This window comes from Mus pahari, chromosome 11 (assembly GCF_900095145.1).
Source record: "Mus pahari chromosome 11, PAHARI_EIJ_v1.1, whole genome shotgun sequence".
Classification (NCBI taxonomy): domain Eukaryota; kingdom Metazoa; phylum Chordata; class Mammalia; order Rodentia; family Muridae; genus Mus; species Mus pahari.
In genome coordinates this window covers 24,153,438-24,172,146 of record NC_034600.1, presented here as the reverse complement: position 1 = coordinate 24,172,146, position 18,709 = coordinate 24,153,438, and the positions used below count along the sequence as shown (strand labels likewise).

Here is an 18,709-nt window from a genome sequence, read left to right as displayed (position 1 = left end):
GAGATTCTTCATTCTTGTGAGAGGCAAAACCTCAACAAGATTAGAAAGTGCTATCTATAAAAACACCAGACATCAGATTTCTGTTTGTCTCCTGTATCATCTACTGATGACATCCAGGTACAGTTCTCACCTCTTTTCCTTTAAGCCCATAGCAAGAACTTGAGATTGTTTCTGCTAGTTAAGCCCAAGCTTAAGTGGAAGAATAAATGTCCATTTCTAAATTATTTAAATATTCCCTTGGGTTTACTTCTACTGACATACAATGGCAGATAGTAAACCGTAAATATTAAATCAGAAATATTTATCTGGAATGTATGTTTGAAAAAAGGAGTTTGAATAGGAAACCTGATCATTTTCAGATATCTCAAGCTGCAGAAATGAGTCTTACTTGCTTATAAGATAATGCCAGTATACTTTATAAAATCTATTTATATATTAATGTTAACACTAATTGACCAGAGTTTTGTAGCAGTGGCTGTACTCTGAACAGTTACTTGAGGAGCATTAAAACCCACTGATGCTAAGCCAGCACCCAGGAGGCAGAGGCAAGCCGAGTTCAAGATCATCCCAGTCTACAGAGTGAGTTCCAGGACAGCCAGGACTACACAGAGAAACCCTGCCTCAAGAAACAAAAACAAAAGACAACAGAACAAAACGCATCGCTGCTGGTGATGTCTGACTGCTCTTCTGTCCTGACATTGGGGCTTCATTGTTTTGAAGGGTGGTCTGGGCACAAACCTTCCTGGATGATTGTGACAGATGGGCAGGGCTGGGAACCTCTTATTGAGAGCAGCCTGTCTTCAGGCCCAAGGTTTGCAAAACTGACTGACTATACCTGCTAATGTGTATGCCCAGACCCTGGAGCCTTACCCCACCCCCAGGGAAGATGAGGCTCCACACCAGTTTTTGTGGGTGAGTTTGGGAAACTCATACCCAAGCAGTGATCTATATATGTTCTAACTTAGAGGTCAGAAATATAATGATTGATTTTTAAGTTAAACATATGTGTAGATTCATAATGCCATTCCACATATACTGAACACTATAGATACATATTCAATTATTTTTACCCCATCCCATATGATATTGATTAGTAAGAAATTTGGTAGATGAAAATTTATAAATGCTTTTACTGTAAAACTGCTGAAGGATGGTTTCATTTTTTAAAATACTTGATTCCCACTAATATGAACTGACAGCCATTGTATACTGAACACCATTTCTTTTGTTTTATGCTTTAACTTGGTAATTTACATGTCATTTTAATTAATTTCTTTTTCACTCCCAGTTGACAATGAATTAATCTTTACCATTGCTGCATATCATTTCAAGGGGTAGCCAATACTTTCTTTTTATTATACTTATTACTTAAAATAATTTTTAAATTTAAATATACTTTGATCATATTCTTTCCCGTCTCCAAGTTCTTCCAGATCCTCTTCTCATCCTTACCTACTCAGCTTTAAGTTCTTTCTCAAAAACAAAACAAAATAGACAGAAACCCAAGTAAGCAACAATACCCCAAATAGGAAAACAAAATAAAACACCCCAAAAGAAAAACAAAACAAACAAAAAAAAGTAAAACACCAAACTGTAACCAAATAAAAGCACACAAAAACAGTGGAGCCCATTATGTGTTGGCGGCTACTCCTGAACATGGGGCCTGCCCTGGAGTGGTTGGTGTACCCATTCCCACTCCATTGGAGAAAACAGCAGGTATAAATGACAGTTCAGTTGTTAACTTTTACCCTAGTGGCTAGTTTTTCATTCATTCATTCAAAATATAACAAAATAAAATAAAATAAGATAAAACAAAAAATATCACGTCAAATTTGGACAAAACAAACCAACAGAAGGAAAATAGTCCAGGAGAAAGCACAAAACTCAGAGACTGAGTTGTTCAAACACTCAGGGATCCCATGAAAACATTAACTTGGAAGCCATAATATATGCACTGAAGGCCCCGGTGCAGACCTGTGCAGGCTGTATGGACGCTGCTTCAGGATCTATGGCATCATGAGATTTGCTCATGTTCATCTAGAGAGCTAGGTTTTCTTGGTATCCTTTTATCACTGCATCGCCCCCGCCCTGCTTTTAGATCAGTATTATTCGGTTTTGCCTTAGGTCCCTAGGTTATCTTGGCTCTGCTTCTTGGTCACCTTAGCGGTATTGGGTATGGGTTCCCTCTCATGGAGTGACCTTAAGTGAAATCAGATATGTGTTGGTTGCTCACTCCCACAAGTTCTGTGCCACTATTGCCCTAGCATATCTTGCAGGCTGGATACCCCTGTAGAGCAAAGGCTTTTTGGCTAGGTTGGTGTTTAAGTTTTTCTTTTAGTAGCTTTCAGAGTATACTCCTGTACCAAAGACACTAGAATATAGAGATGGAGACTCTATGTAGGCACCAACTTGAAATCTCCATGTTCAATAGGTTGTGTAGGTGTTGGGATAACTGACTTTTTTTTTTAATGTAGTAAAATAAAGGACAACAAATCTCTGGGATTTGATGAAAAAATTGGAACAAGTAAATAAATCTCTATAAATACAAAGAAACCACACACACACACACATACACACACACGTACACACACACACACACATACATACACATGTACACACATACACATACACACATGCTGAACCCAGCTTGGCCAGTATGACATGGTTTTCTGCCCCTGGAAAAAGAGCCTTCAGGGAGTGGGTTTTCATGGGTATTGATGATTGCTATCGATGTAAGCCTTATTTGTATGAAAGTGTGCATATTTTCATGTTCCTTCTTCAAAGAATGTCCTCTCTGCCAAGGTTAATGACTTCACGATAATCAGGGACAGCAGAGTCTGGGAGGCGAGGGTGTGTCTATGTCTCAGCAAAATGGTAAATGCTGTGACCTTCAGGACAGCCCTTAAGGCTGTGGGAAAGAACACTGAAAACATGAGTTCAAAAATATATAATTTCTCAGATATGCAAAATTAAGGATGTAATATGAATCGTATAAGGAGCTTCAGAGATCTAAAGGGTCAGAGGTAGCTGCACTAGAGCCAGCGTGGCAGGATACAAAGGCAGGTATATGCAGAGGTAGGCAGATTCCTGAGTTCAAGTTAGCCTGGGACAGGGAGTTTAGGCCAGACCCAGGAATGGTAGGGATGGTAATTTCAGGACTAGGTCCCACCCAGTTATCTTATTGGCTGTGCTTGTTGTCTCTTTCTAAGAATCAAGGAGCTGGGGTCATAGGATGCTGACTCTTGGGATAATCAAAATGGAACCTGGGGTAAAGACTGAATTGTTATGTAAATAAAAGACTGGGCTTTTGGTCTGCAAGAGATGAGCTATGCAGAGAGCTTTTAGAATTAAAAAAAAAAAAAAAAGCAGAGAGTTGTCTGAAGATTTCCAGAGAAAGGAGAACACAGAGAGAGCAATCTGGCAATCTGTCTCGAGCAGAACACAGGCGTCAGCTTGAAACCCACAATTTGACTTCTAGTTGTTTGTTCCAATGCTCCCAGGTACCCCTTCTCTCCAGAACCCCTTTCTAAGCCAAGGCTGGTCCTTGGCACACCCACATACACAAATACAAACACATACACACAGATATCACACGCACATACACACACTTTAAAAAAAAAGATTTATTTGTATGAGTACACTGTAGCTATCTTCAGACACACTAGAAGAGGGCATCAGATTCCATTACAAATGGTTGTGAACTGCTGTGTGGTTGCTGGGAGTTAAACTCAGGACCTCTGGAAGAACAATCAGTGCTCTTAACCACGGAGCCATCTCTCTAGCTGCATTCACATGCTTTTAGATCAAGACAACCTCTTCCTTTCTATAGGAAGTGCTAAATCTGTTATTTTCTCTTGTTTGTTTCTTTCCTGCTTCTTCTTTCTCGCTTCACGTCATATCTCTGAAGACAGTGCTTGTATATTAAATTTTTCTTGGCTTAAATTAATGAATGCTGTCGAGCATATTCAGACCCAACATTTGCATATCGTGAACAACATATTTTTGCCTTATAAATGCTTTCCTGTTAAGAGGATGCATTCCCTTCTATGCTCTATTCTTTTGTATTATAAGCAGGAGAGTCTCAAGCTCTGCAGCACTGACTTGTAAAAGGTTATCAACTCGCTGTTACAATTGAATTGGTCCATGTACGAGAGAAAACTCAACATTTTACTGTGGAACTACAGGCAGCTTCTGTTAAGTGAAATATATTGAGAAGGTTTAGTGTGCATTTTGGCTACATTTGTTTTATTTTTTATTTTTTGTGTATGGGTATTTTGCCTGCCTGCATGTATGTATGTGTATCACATGCATGCCTGGTGCCTGAGGAGATCAGAAGAGGTCACTGGATCCCTTGGAACTGGTGTTATAGGTAGGTGGTTGTAAGCTACCACGTGGATGCTGGGAATTGAACCAGGATCCTCTAAGAACAACAAATGCTCTTAATTGCTAAGGCATCTCTCTTACCCTGACCACCATTCAAATAATAATTCCTAGTCTATTCTTTCCATATTTTGTATCTCAAAGCCCTAATGTAGGCTTTTACCCTTCCCCCTCTAGATCATTGTGGGAGTCTGACAACCCATCCACTACCTATCTTGTCTATTGGCTCTGATCGCTCCTCAGTTGCTTGCTAGCATTGTCTACATTTCCCTTTCACAGACAGTTCTGTGACTCTCCTTATCTTCAAAGATAAAATAGAAATTTTCAGTGGGTGTGAGAGGCATCAGGTCACAGAATGTGTCCCCTTCTTTTCTTCCTGTTTCCTGTGCCATGGTGTGCTCTGTTCTCTAGTGAGCCTTGGTACCTCTGGCCTATGCGTATGTCATTTTTCCATTTGTAATATCTTCACTCTCTCTATTGCCTCAGATTTCTGATTGTTTTTTTAATACCCCGAGGTCCTCACTAAAGCATTTCCCCAGAAACCAAATGGTAGTGGGTCTTATTATATTTAACAATAGTACGCATAGAGGAGACTCTTTAAATATTTCATGATCTTTCCCCCTTATTGTGACACAAGATTTACTATGCCCGAGATCCTGATTTCTATACAAATTAAACCATTGGCCTCTTCTTAAATGAAGATGTATTTATTAAATGCTTGCTGGGCATCAAGTAAGGCATTACAATACAATGATGAACAAGACAGTTTTTCCCTGCATGCAAATTGTATTTTGGTGTAGTTGACAGATAAAGAACAAACTGGGCTATGATAAATATCAGGAAATAAACAAACTTGGAAAGAGGCTGCTGCAAGGTTGGGGAAGGGGGTAAGGCCTCGCCTGACTAGTAGCCTGGGCCTGACTAGTAGCCTCTCTCCCTCTCCCCTCGATGACATTTGAACCAAGACCCGAGCTAAGTGAAGGAAAGAACTGTGCTGGTGTGGGGGTGGGGACTTGGGGGAAGCCCCAGCAGCCAGTGCAAAGACCCCACAGTAGGTCTGCTGCTAGAAAACCTTGAGTTCAGAGAAGGAAGCCAGTGCCGCTTCTCAATGTTGCCTTCCTTGATCGGAGAACATTCCAGGCTCGCATGAGACAGCCTTGGCTCATTCGGATGCCCCTCTGGCTGAAGACAAATCATTTTTTTCAATTCTTCCTGTCTTTCCCTTCCAGAGCTGACCTGTTTCTGTCCCTTGTGTTTCCATGCATTTGTGTCTTACCTGGACCAAATGCTCTGTCTTAGTGTAAGCAGGCTCTCTGCTTAAGGACTTAGGTCTACTGGACCAGTTCCTCTGTAAGCTGAGGCCTGGCTTCTAGAAATGGCTGGCCTTGCTTTCACAGCTAGACGAACAGAGCCTGGCACAGAGTAGGAGAGCATTATTTTTTAGTATGGCTGGAAGATTAGCGCTGAGAGTTGAGAACAGCAGGAGTAGCCCTATAGCATGGAAACTTGCAGACTGGCTCAGGGTATTAGTGTCCTTTAGGAAATAAAATAACCACTGACGCGAAGCAAAATTTTAGGACAGATTTATTAGATAGGAACCGAAGTCTAGATAATTTGAAACTTTTCAAATTTGAGAGCCCAGGGACAAGACCCCTACTATCATCAGGTAGCTAAGAAGAAATGGGTTCTAGATGTCTAATTTCCTATGCTTTTGGATGCCCTAGGGGTTGGCAGGCCCTTGCCTCATATAAACCACAGTTATCCTCACCAGCTTCAGGCTGAACAGGAAGGCGGCTTTGGTTCCGATTCATGCTTGCCTGACTGAGAAGCATTCTGTTCCCTTGTCAGGTTGCTGTCTGCCATGGAGAGCACAGCTTCCTTAGAGAACATGCCTGCCGCATTCTCGCGTTTTGAACACTATGATGACAGCTCGGCGCGAAGTGACCAGATGTTGAAACAAGTGGCTGGTGAGCTTTTTAATATATCATTTACCTCGACGACACTTGGCAGCTCGCTTGCCTGCTTTGTTACATTTTTATAACTGCGGGAAGATGGGTGTAGGCTGAAAGGGTTTAAAGCCAGACTCTGAAATAAGGCAGGAGATGTAGCCCCTGCTCTGTGGTGTGGTGCATCCCCTTTGAAGCTCCGTGACTCTGCTGGGGCCGGAACAGAAGAGATGAAATCAATGGAACTGAAGGTCCCCTCTTCTTTGATTCTATTTTTTAAAACTGGAATTTCTTTCTCCCTATGTAAAAGAATTACTTCAACAGCAGCCTGGCATAAAGGTAAAAAAGGAATAAAATGTTTTCATATGCGGTGAACAAATTCTACCTTAGAAGTAGTTTTCCCCTCTCCAATTCCATTCCTTCTTCCTCTTCTTCTTTATTTACCCCCCCCCCAAACCAAACAGATTAGCCTGGAGCACTCAGCTTAGCAACATGGCCCGTAGCCAGGAACCTCCCACTCAGCTGTCAGAGCATCCTGCCAGCTTTTCAAATTATTTTTCAATGTTCTATTTTAGCAAACAAGGCAATGCAACATTTAAATGCTCAAAGCTGTCATTTTCCTGGTTCCTGAGTTCTGCTTACTGTACAGGATGCTCATACGTCCTTATCCAAAGGTACCCTTGTCAACCAGGTTTACCTCACAGACTGCAAGGGGTGTTTAAAACTCTCATTCCTGTAGAGAAAGTTCTAGGTTGGTAAGCAGTCAGAAGCTACTGTGTCTTTAGAAGAAAGCTTACCCCGCCCCCCCCCCAAAAAAAAAACACACCACCTGCAAAACACTCATACCCAACAACCTTAATAAAGTAGACAATTTAGTCATTTACACTAATGAATGTTTTGCAGAACTGTCCTGCACCGAAGGGTGTTTGTTCCCTTATGTCTTTCGGGAGCCATTAAACTAGAACATCAGCTGCAAACAAGATTTTGATGAACGGAGCAGCCGTCTGTCTTCAAGGCTTCTTTATCCACAGCTGCCTGTTTTCAGGACTAGACTTCTGAGCACCCTCTGCTCAGCGGGAGGGCTTCTGATTTATGTTAGAGGCTGCGAAAATTACAGTCACAGACTGTTTGCCGTCGCTCAGGAAGCGTATGTAGTCTCAGAGGAGTGAAGCCCCTCCGGGGAGAGAGTCCTGAGGATGGACGCCTATGAACGTGTCTGCTCCACTCTGCATATGTCTGCATATGAATATGCAACCCAGGGCCTGTATATTTTGTTCTGAGACCAATGCAGCCGCACAGAGAGAAGGCCCCTGAGGATCTGGCTCCTGCTGATTTACACAGAGTGAGGAGAGCACACAGGCTTCCCTATGAGAGACGGCAGTGTTCACCTCTTATTCAGTTCCCACGGAGGCCGGGCCCTGGTGAAACCCACAGGGCCAGCCCTCCTCACACCAGTCCCAGGAGGAAGGTTTAGTTGGTTTGATTCTGGATCTTAGATTTGTTTTTAATTGTGGTAAGGTGCATCTCTAATTTACTATATATTAGGGCCGGAAAGATGGCTCAGCAGCTAAGAGTGTGTACCGCTCTTGCAGAGGACCTGAGCTCCGTTCTCAGTACCTACAATGGCAGCTCACAACTGTCCGTATGTAACTCCAGCTCAGGAATCTGATGCTCTCTTCTCGAATCCGTGGGTACCAGCGCTTGTATATACATAAGCCCATGTAGAAACACACATGTATACCCATAATTAAAAGAAAATAAATCTTAAAAAATAATTTACTCATTTTTATTTTTAAAAAGCCCTCATTTTTATTTTAGTTTATTTCATTTTATCGAGTTATCTATTTTGAGACAGGATTTCACTATAAATCCCTGACTGTCCTGCACTCAACCAAAGAGATCTGCCTGCCTCTACCTACCTATGCTAGGATTCAAGGTGTGTACCACAACACCGGGTGTATTACTCAGTATGTATCTGTAGCACGAAGTCTGTTCATAGTTTTGACCACTATTACCACCATGTATACCCAGAATTCCATCTTGCCACACTGAATCTCTCTGTCCATTAAAACACTAACCCCCTCTTCCTCCAGATCCCAGAAATTGCCCCCCCCCTTTTTCTCTGAGTTTGATGCTCTGAAGAAGCCAAGCCAGGTAGTATCTTTCTGTAGCTGTTTTATTCCACTCAGCATATTTTCCTCCCATGTCCACTCATTGTCACAAGTTATGTGTTTAAGGCTTAGTATATGCCTACAGCATGAGTTTTAGCCATCCATCCATCCATCCATCCATCCATCCATCCATCCATCCATCCATCCATCTATGGTAGAACTTGGGCTGTGGTCACCTCTTGGCTATTGTGACTGATGTTGTTTCCCTCCTGACTTGTGTTTGGTTTTGGAGAAAGCATCTCACTATCTAACCCAAGGTGGAGTCGGACTCATGGTCCTTCTGCTTCAGCTTCCTGGGTGCTGGAACTGTAGATGCATGCTGCTATGACTGTAAGTTTTGTGAAGTTTTTGAAAGCCAGGTTGAGTGGAATCTATATTTGGCCCCAGGTAATGGAATCTAAGCTGATTAATGTTTAGCTCCCCGAGTGTGAAAATGTTCTGTGGGCACATCCTGCCAGTCAGGGTGGGGGGAGCTCTGCAGGAGGCTTCCTCTTCCTGCACCTGAGCTTCTGGCAAAGAAGACCCAAGATTCCATTTGTATTTTTTGACATCACACTTATTTAAGTTTAGGCAGAGTTACTAACATATAAGATCTAGGTCCCAGCATTCTGCCAAATATGAATTATAAATGTAGCCATGATTATTAGATTATGTCTATGTGATGTTCTTATTCCCCTTTGGAGCGTTTTTTTTTTTTTTTTAAGAGTAAACGTATCTCCTGTTTGAAGAAAAGGATATTTTAACTTTAACTCTTTGGATGGAATGAGCATACGAGGAAATGAAACCACTTCTAGCCTACATGTTAGGCTTAGTTCCCTGCAGTGGCTCTACCTTAAAGTTAGGTGGTGGGTGGGGGGTTGGCAATCAGTTTTTAAGTTTGTGAAGTTGTGCTAGAGAGAAAGGATATAGAACGATGTTGCCATTTTTTTTTGCAAGGTTAGCTCCAGTCCTGTGTATAATTTATAGTGGGAAGATCATTCACATTATTCATGCTCCAAGGAGCTCCCCGTGCTGCTTTAAAGACTAATAATAGTTGCAGTGCTTTGTTTGGCTGTTCTGTAGACCTGGGACACATGACAGCTTGCTCGATCCTCTCTCTGGACGGACACCTTCAGAGCAGTAGCTCTCACCCTGTGGGTTGTGACCCCTTAGTGGTGTCAGAAATCCTGCATATCAGATTGTTTTTATTGTTTTTCTTTTTTAAAATTTATTTATTATTATTTTCTTTATTTACATTTCAAATGCTATCCCGAAAGTTCCCTATACCCCACCCCCGCCCCTGCTCTCCTACCCACCCACTCCCACTACTTGGCCCTGGCCTTCCCCTGTGCTGGGTCATATAAAGTTTACAAGACCAAGGGGCCTCTCTGGCCAATTAGGCCATCTTCTGCTACATATGCAGCTATAGACTCGAGCTCAGGGGGTACTGGTTAGTTCATATTGTTGTTCCACCTACAGGGTTGCAGCCCCCTACAACTCCTTGGGTACTTTCTCTAGCTCCTCCATTGGGGGCCCTGTGTTCCATCCAATAGCTGACTGTGAGCATCCACTTCTGTGTTTGCCAGGCACTGGCATAGCCTCACAAGAGGCCGCAATATCAGGGTCCCTTCAGCAGAATCTTGCTGGCATGTGCATTAGTATCTAGGTTTGGTGGCTGATGATGGGATGGATTCCTGGATGGGGTAGTCTCTGGATAGTCCATCCTTTCATCTTAGCTCTAAATTTTGTCTCTGTACCTATATCCTTTCATGGGTATTTTGTTCCTTATTCTAAGGAGGAATGAAGTATCCACATGATGGTCATCCTTCTTGGTTTTCTTGTGTTTTGCAAAATGTATCTGGGGTATTCTAAGTTTCTGGACTAATATCCACTTATCAGTGAGTGCATATCTAGTGACTTCTTTTGTGATTGGGTTACCTCACTAAGGATAATATCCTCCAGATACATCCATTTGCCCAAGAATTTCATAAATTCATTGTTTTTAATAGTTGAGTAGTACTCCATTGTGTAAATGTACCACAGTTTCTGTATCCATTCCTCTATTGAGGGACATCTGGTTCTTTCCAGCTTCTTGCTATTATAAATAAGGCTGCTATGAACACAGTGGAGCATGTGTCCTTATTACCATTTGGAAGATCTTCTGGGTATATGCCCAGAAGAGGTATTGCTGGGTCCTCTGGTAGTACTATGTCCAATTTTCTGAGGAACTGCCAGACTGATTTCCAGAGTGGTTGTACAAGCTTACAATCCCACCAGCAATGGAGGAGTGTTCCTCTTTCTCCACAACCTCGCCAGCATCTGCTGTCACCTGAATTTTTAATCTTAGCCATTCTGACTGGTGTGAGATGGAATCTCAGGGTTGTTTTGGCATATCAGATATTTACATTACAGTTCATCACAGTAGCAATATTACAGTTATGAAATAGGAACGAAATAATTTTATGGTTGGGTGTCACCACAACAGGAATTGTATTAAAGGCTGTAGCATTGAGAACCACTCTTAGATTCTCTGTTAGAGGTTGCAACCATCAGTCTTCAGGGAAAGGCAGAGGCAGGCAGGTGGCTGCCTCCCCGTGCAGTCTGCTCAGTGTGTCCTGTCTCTATGGCCTTGTGACCTACCTGCCAGGTACTGAGACTCCAGTTCAGTCTTCACTACCAGGAGTTCTTTGCTCTCTTCTCTACTGTTTGTTCCTCCTGCCAAGGCAGTCTTGCCACCCCAGATGCTGCTTCCAGCAGACAGTTTAAACACTTGATCTACGTTATCTTGCTTCATTTAACAAGCCTAGGACATAGCCCTGAGGCTATGTGATGCAGAGATGGGAAGGGGTGCCTCACGTTTAGAAGCCAGCTTCCGTTCTGGCCTATGAGCTTCACCATTCTCCTTGTCTGCTCCTCGTATTTTATAACTGCATCATTCCTCCATTCGTTATCTTTATTGAATCATTTCAATTGGTCTTTTTATTCCATTTTTCAAATTCATTTATTTTGTTTCTCATTTTTAACCTTATTGCTGAACTTTTGCTTGCTTTTCCCTGGGTGTCAACTTATAAATTTGGCCTACATTATTCAGGAATAATACACTTATCTCTCATGAACTTGTTGGCTGGGGAACACACACACACACACACACACACAAATTTTAAAAGCATAATATCTTTTCAACTATAAGAATAATCTTTTTCTCTGATGTGTAAAATATGTGCAATGATCTTGTTTAATAAGTGCAGGAAGATAATTGCATTTTATGCAGCATTAGTGTTCAATACACATGATTATAAGTTTCAAGAATCTCCAGTAAAACACTTGAGGATATTGTTGTCTTTAAAATTCAGAAGTACAGATTACATCAGGTATCTACAATTTACATGGCATTTAATCAAGAGGTCACTTCTACTCCTTTCTATTTTTACATCTAATTAAAACAATTATAGGACTATTATGTTAAAAAGAAGATGTAGCTTTAAACATTCTAGTCTAATATTTACTATGTTTCCTTCACTTGAAGATCCTATAACAATATCTGAAAAAGATTCACTGTTTTTTATTGTAATAAACTGTGAAAATATGGAACAGTATAGCATTTTCTTATCTAAAAAACCACATTATCCAAAACCAAGTTATTATACAGTCCATTAGTCAGTGTAAGTTTATTTCTCTAAGTATAAAACTACAGAATAGTTACGCAGGGACCCCAGCTGGGGGCGCACTTTTGTTTGTTTCTATTTTCGTTGCTTATGCTCTTACAGAAATGCGGGGGGGGGGGGGGGGAGGGGGACACTCCGGAGGGATGCAAGCTCCACACACTCCACTCTAACAGTTGCTGTATCTAAGGAATGGAATTAGGCTGTATGTTGCAATGGGGAACCTTCCTACTTTTATCCCATAGATTTCTGTATTGTTGGTTTTTTAACAACACATTGAACACGTTTTAAGCACAACAGTCAGTAAAATTAGTCATAGTGAGTTGTTTTTCCTTCCAGTTCCACAGCCTCCCAGACTAGAACCCCAGGAACCAAGTTCTGCTACCAGCACAACAATTGCTGTGTACTGGAGTGTGAACAAGGAGGACGTTGTGGACTCATTCCAGGTGTACTGTGTAGAGGAGCCTCAGGATGATCAAGAAATAAATGGTAAGACTGCTATAGAGCTGCAGATGCTGGCGTATATTTCTGCATCTTAACGTAAGGTCCTATACACATGACGATTGTATATAAATATATACATATATACACATTAAAATATACCTCCACAAAGCATTTTTTAGCCACTTACAGGAATGATAACAAAATCCCTCAACAACCATATACTACAATATTAGAGGAAAGGAACAATTTGGAAATTGGTATCAGGGAAAAGCATTCTGATATCACAATGGTCAACATGAGCATTAATACTGAGATTCAGATTAGACTTTGAGGGCTCAAAATAACAGGAGCAATTAAGTGATGCTCATCTTCATGAAGGAAGTGTCATTCGAAAGTTTCAGAGAGATGGAGGTTTAACCAGTGCTGAAGACAGTGTGGTGTGTCCTGCTCTGTAGAGGGGAGGTGAGCTGTACACAGGCCAGTATCCTCCACAGTAAGTTTCATGCACACACATCACTGGGTATCAGGTTTGTAGATTCAGAGTTCACAATCCTCAAGGTGTGGATCTAGGTATGGTATAGTCATCCAGTGGCACCTACTAATGGGAGATAGAAGTGAAATTGCTTAGCGTGGAGAACAGATGGCAGACCTCACAAGCTAAGCTTTTGTGACGATCTCTCTGCTCAGAACTTCTGATAAGGCCTAAAGGAAGGCAGCTTGAGGTTGTGCTTCCTGATGAATCAGTGCAGGGAGTGCTGGCATTCGGTGTTGCTTGTTGAAGAAAGACCCACATGCTTGGGAAATTAGATGAGCATGTGGCAGTATCAACAGCCCATTGCAAAACTCTGGAGCCCGGTTATAATGAGGAAAAAACAGTACAATATCTCGCTGTTGCTAAGACTTAAAAATTATTTTTTTAAAGTTAATTATTTTTTTCTTAAAGGCAAGGTCTCACATATCTAAGACTGTCCTGCAATTCCCTTTGTAGCTAAGGGTGACCTTGAGGTTGTGGTCTACTGGCTGAGTGCTAGGATTCAAGGTGTCACTGTACACCTGGTTAACATGGTCATGGGGACCAAACCCATGGTTCCTCCATTCTAGGCAAACATTCCACCAACTGACCCACAAAACCTAAATCTTTTGAAATATAAAGTTAATTTAGACAAAAGTGAAGGTAACTGGGCACATTATAAAGTTGGTTAAATCCATCTCTAAAGACAAAAATGACCTGTCACCATATAACAGTGACCATGTATTATGTGACTGTGACAAAAGCCCAGACGCCAGATATTTCCTGAGGAGATACAACACACACATATATCTACTTGGCCCATATAGGGAGCCATGACAGACCGAATTACAGATAACATCAAAACCTAACTTGGGGAACCAATGAGTTTTATTGGGTGACTTACAGGAATATGAGGAGTTATTCACAGGAGCAGAAATGACTCAAAAACAGCTACATCATCAAAGTCTATTCCAGTGTGGGTGACAGATCACAGAGATGGAAACCTGGAGCACACTGCACAGTCTGCAGTCAGCTTAACAGGTTAGAGTGGTCTTTCCAGATGGCTCAATTGGTCTGAACCTCTTCCAGACAGTTCAGCTGGTCTCTTTCTTCTAAGTGTCTGGAGTTTTGTCAGAGTCATCTATGTAGTATGTCTTTTCTGAGAGTAACTCTAAGCAATCTTTGATGTTTATTCTTAGGGGAAAGGGGAAGGAGGAAGGGTGAGGGGGATGAGGGAAGGGGGAAGGGCCTAGTGAATCTAGTGAGTTTCAGGGACTTCCTGAAGCTATTTGAATTGTTTACTTTTTTTTTTTAATTGTTATACACTGTAGCTGACTTCAGACACACCAGAAGAGGGTATCAGAACTCATTATGGGTGGTTGTGAGCCACCATGTGGTTGCTGGGATTTGAACTCAGGACCTTCGGAAGAGCAGTCAGTGCTCTTACCCGCTGAGCCATCTCACCAGCCCCCTTGTTTACTTTTTATTGTATGGAGCTTCCCTTCAGGATGGACTGTTTTAATTGTGGAGAAAATAGCTACACAACACCACATGCCAAAGTGTTACAGCTCATTTACACATAGAAAAACAGATATAGGGTTACATAATTCTCCCATGGTCACATTAAGTTATTCACGACTGGGTCAGGAATCAAACAAATCTTTCATTGATAAACAAACCTGTTTATATTTGTCTCTTTGCTTTGTTTTACACATGAAAGCCCATGTCTGGCCAAGACCTTTCTTAAGTTATAGTTAGTACTTTGGAGTGCCTTTCCCGGGTGCTCATCCCACTCCATCACTAGCCAGAAGACTTCCTGTCGTGTGTTCTGTAGTGTCTCACTGTTTCAAGGCCTTGAAATGTGCTGGTACACCTTGCTGAGGACCTACCCTGTGGTAATGTGGTGCATATTATAAGGTCTCCAAGAACATTTGCCATGTGATTGCTGAAAGGAGTGTCTGAAGGGACAGCTCTGGTAAAAGCTGCAGTTGTTGGTTTCTGGACTACAGGAGAAGTATTAGTGTTTGCCATATTCTTTAAACTATTGTCCTTTTTGGGCAACCAAAGTGTCCTAAGTTTCCTTTGGGAAACAATCTGGGTTCTTAACTAGGGGTATTTTAGCTGGCAACATTCAGGGCAATACAGAAGGATAACTAAAATTATCATATGCTAATTCTAGGGAGAAAATTATTATTATTATTATTATTATTATTATTATTATTATTATTTGGTTTTTCGAGACAGGGTTTCTCTGTGTAGCTCTGGCTGTCCTGGAACTCACTTGGTAGACCAGGCTAGCCTCGAACTCAGAAATCTGCCTGCCTCTGCCTCCCGAGTGCTGGGATTAAAGGCCTGCGCCACCAGGCCCGGCTGAAAATTATTATTTTTATAGGAGAGAGCATTTCAGTAAAAATGATCAGCTTGGCCTAACATGTAAGGCATCAGTGGCTGTGGCAGGTAACTTGTCCCTATAACCCCAGTACTCCAGATATGGAGGCAGGAGAATGGTACATCCCATGCCAGTCTGCTCCAAGTGAGATCATGTATCAAAAAATCCCCAAACCCTAAACAAATAAAAATCCAAAGGGACAGGCACTTGTAATAGCATTTAGCGATATTTACCTTAAAAATATTTAAAGTAAAATCACTTAAGAAAATCTAATGTCTTGGTTGAACCAATTTCAACTTCTCGTAATAGCTTATTATCCTATCAAATTTAAATATGCCACTATAAAAGTAGAAATACATTGTGGAAAGGATTCTAAAACATGGAGTGTGGAGGAAGCCCTGAGAGAATGTGTATTGTTGATGTAAGCTCTGCCTTGTTGCAAACCTCAGTGCCTCAGACCTATGGGGGTGGCAAAACCTTCCTGTGGTCCAAAGATGAGTGTTTAGGAATTATCAATGAGTGTCCATAGAAACTATCAACCCCAGCCTTGATGCTTACAGCCTGAGACTGTTTCCCCACCAAGATTAGTTAAATCAGCTCCTCGCTCAGCTGTATTCCATAGACCCACCTCCTTGACTGAGACATACTCCGTTCCCGGTTGTGGCTGCTGGTGCTGTATCACCATCAGAGCACGTGGCCTCCCTAGTCACAGCTTTTCTGCACGTGCGGCGGCATTTCAGGCATTTCTCCATCCCATCACCCTAGTTAGGTCAAGCACTAAAGCTGTTCAGGGTGTGGCGCTAAAGTTCTTGAGAAGCCGTCAGGATCTGAAACCTGCGCAGTCATAGTGAGTGGCAGAATCGTTTACTAGTCTGTAAAGACGCTCTGCAGAGTCTTAAATACAAGCATGTAGCTGTCCTTTCTGGTGATAGAATCCTGTGAAATATTGGCACTGAGTCTTAAGGCTTTTCTTGAAACTTTATTACTGAAATTTAAGGTGATATAAACTCTATACAAGTTTGATATTTGCTTTTGAAATCAATTACTTTAATTGTGGATCATGAATCTCAGAAATGTACTAACATGCTATTAGTTGTGATAAGTGTTCGCTAGCAATACTACATTTATCTTTCTAAGTATTAGCTTTTAGAGAGCTATTGCATACTTACGTATCCTACAGAGAAAATTATCACACAATAGTATTTGTAGAGTTATCAGTTTGAGTCCTCTGTAAAATCACAGGCTATGTTTTTCAGTAACTAATTTTTAGTTTATTATATAAGACATCTTTGAATTCATAATTGTGTCTTGTTCTAGAACTGGTAGAAGAATATAGATTAACAGTGAAGGAGAGTTGCTGCATATTTGAAGACTTAGAACCCGATCGATGTTATCAAGTGTGGGTGATGGCTGTCAACTTCACCGGATGTAGCCTGCCCAGTGAAAGAGCAATTTTTAGAACAGGTAAGCTGATGCTAAGAGGTTATTATGAGCTAATAATGAGTTCTTCACAAACTCTTGACATCAACCAGTAAGTATTTAAGAAGTACTAGCTATGCATTGGGTATTGAGCAAAATGCTGGGTACAAACTAAGACTGAACTGGGGTTTAAGATGGAGCTCATTGGTAGAATGTCAGTCTAGCAGAACAAAGCTCTGGGATCATTCCTCATGTAAAATAACAATAGCAAGATGGAACACTTGGTCTTGAAAAAAACAAAACAAAGCAAAACAAAAAGATGGAGTGCTTGTTTGCAAGAAGATCAGAGTTAAGCTGAGAAATTAAAATAAAACAGAAGATCATTAGGAGTGGTTGATGAGGGTCTAGACTTACAGGCGTTAATTATGATAACACCCAAGAGAACACCAAGACAGACAGGGGAAGGGCAGGCAGACCCAGGAATGACTTCCTAGAGCTGAGAACTGCACAGAATGCTTTACATCAGCAGTTCTCAACCTGTGGGTGGTGACCCCTTTGGAGGTCAGATGGGGCTCACAGATCATATATTTACATTATGATTCATAACAGTAGCAAAGTTACAGTTATGAAGTAGCAACAAAAATAACTTTATATTTGGCGGTCACCACAAAACTGTATTAAAGGGTCACAGCATTAGGAAGGTTGAGAACCACCGCTTTAAATGATAAGTTGGCCTAGAGCAGATTCCTCTTAAAGAAACCTTGAGCAGATACGAAGCATCCATTGGGGTATGCAGCACTAGAAGAGCTTCATTCTTCCTTAAGCTTGACAATAAGGAAAGACATCATTTTAAAAAGGTTTAGCATGTAAAGTATAATTGCAAGCTAGGACTAGACTTCCTTACATAGACGTGAAAAAACCCAGAATGGTTTCAGCCGTGGTCTTCGACTGGGAATATACTCGCATGGTGAAATCTTTTTGCCAAGAGCTCCAGCAGGAGACATACTGCAAAGGTTGTCTTACCTTTAAGATCTCTGCAGCCACCTTAGGCAGGAAGTAGCTTATTCCTGCCCATTGGTCCTTTACCCTTCTTCCTGCCTTTAAAAGCAAGCATTTGGCTGTGCATGGTGACCCATGCATGGACTCTCAGCATTTGGGAGGTAGAGGGAGGAGTTCAAGATTCATAGCGAGTTCCCAGCCAACCTGGGCTACATTAGACCCCTGTCTTAATAACTTTAAACTCAGTAACAGACAAATCTTTCATCCAGATCTTTACTGACCATATACTGGGGACAAGATTATGTCTACCTTCCAAGTAAAAGGAGAAGGGAAAGAATATTTGCATTTGTTTATATAGTAGTTATATAACAAAAACAGGCTGGGTCTCATTGAAAGCAATTTTGGGGGACTGTTAGGGGATGGGAGAGAACCTGATAGTTTGTAGTACAGAAGAAGGTGAGATACTTTTAGCTATGTGTGTCTGTGAAGGGTTGTTTGGTTTTATTTTTTGTTTGTTTGTTTGTTTTGTTTTTTAAATCTCCTTTGAGTTTTTAGCTCAAATTTTTGATACAAAAATTAAAAATAAAAGTGTACTTAAATAATCTTCTGAGAGCTGTCCCTGGTCTGTGACTAACTTGTCTCTGTCTTGGTCAGCACCTTCCACACCTGTGATTCATGTAGAAGACTGTACTGTGTGTTGGAACTCTGCCACTGTCAGATGGCGGCCCGCTAACCCCGAGGCCACTGAGACCTACACTCTGGAGTACTGCAGACAGCATTCCCCTGAGGGCGAGGGACTGAGGTAAGGC

The 18,709-nt window shown here is 41.5% G+C and overlaps 1 protein-coding gene across 1 annotated transcript in view; it reads left to right on the top strand.

Annotated features, from left to right (window-relative positions):
* The window catches only part of Cmya5 (cardiomyopathy associated 5), a 101,961-nt gene that overhangs the window by 60,232 nt on the left and 23,020 nt on the right, over nt 1–18,709 (top strand). Inside the window, exons 7-10 of the mRNA XM_029544179.1 lie at nt 6,229–6,347; nt 12,478–12,627; nt 16,800–16,946; nt 18,555–18,702. Of these exons, the coding sequence (XP_029400039.1) occupies nt 6,229–6,347; nt 12,478–12,627; nt 16,800–16,946; nt 18,555–18,702 (564 nt within the window). The remainder of the gene's footprint in view (nt 1–6,228; nt 6,348–12,477; nt 12,628–16,799; nt 16,947–18,554; nt 18,703–18,709) is intronic.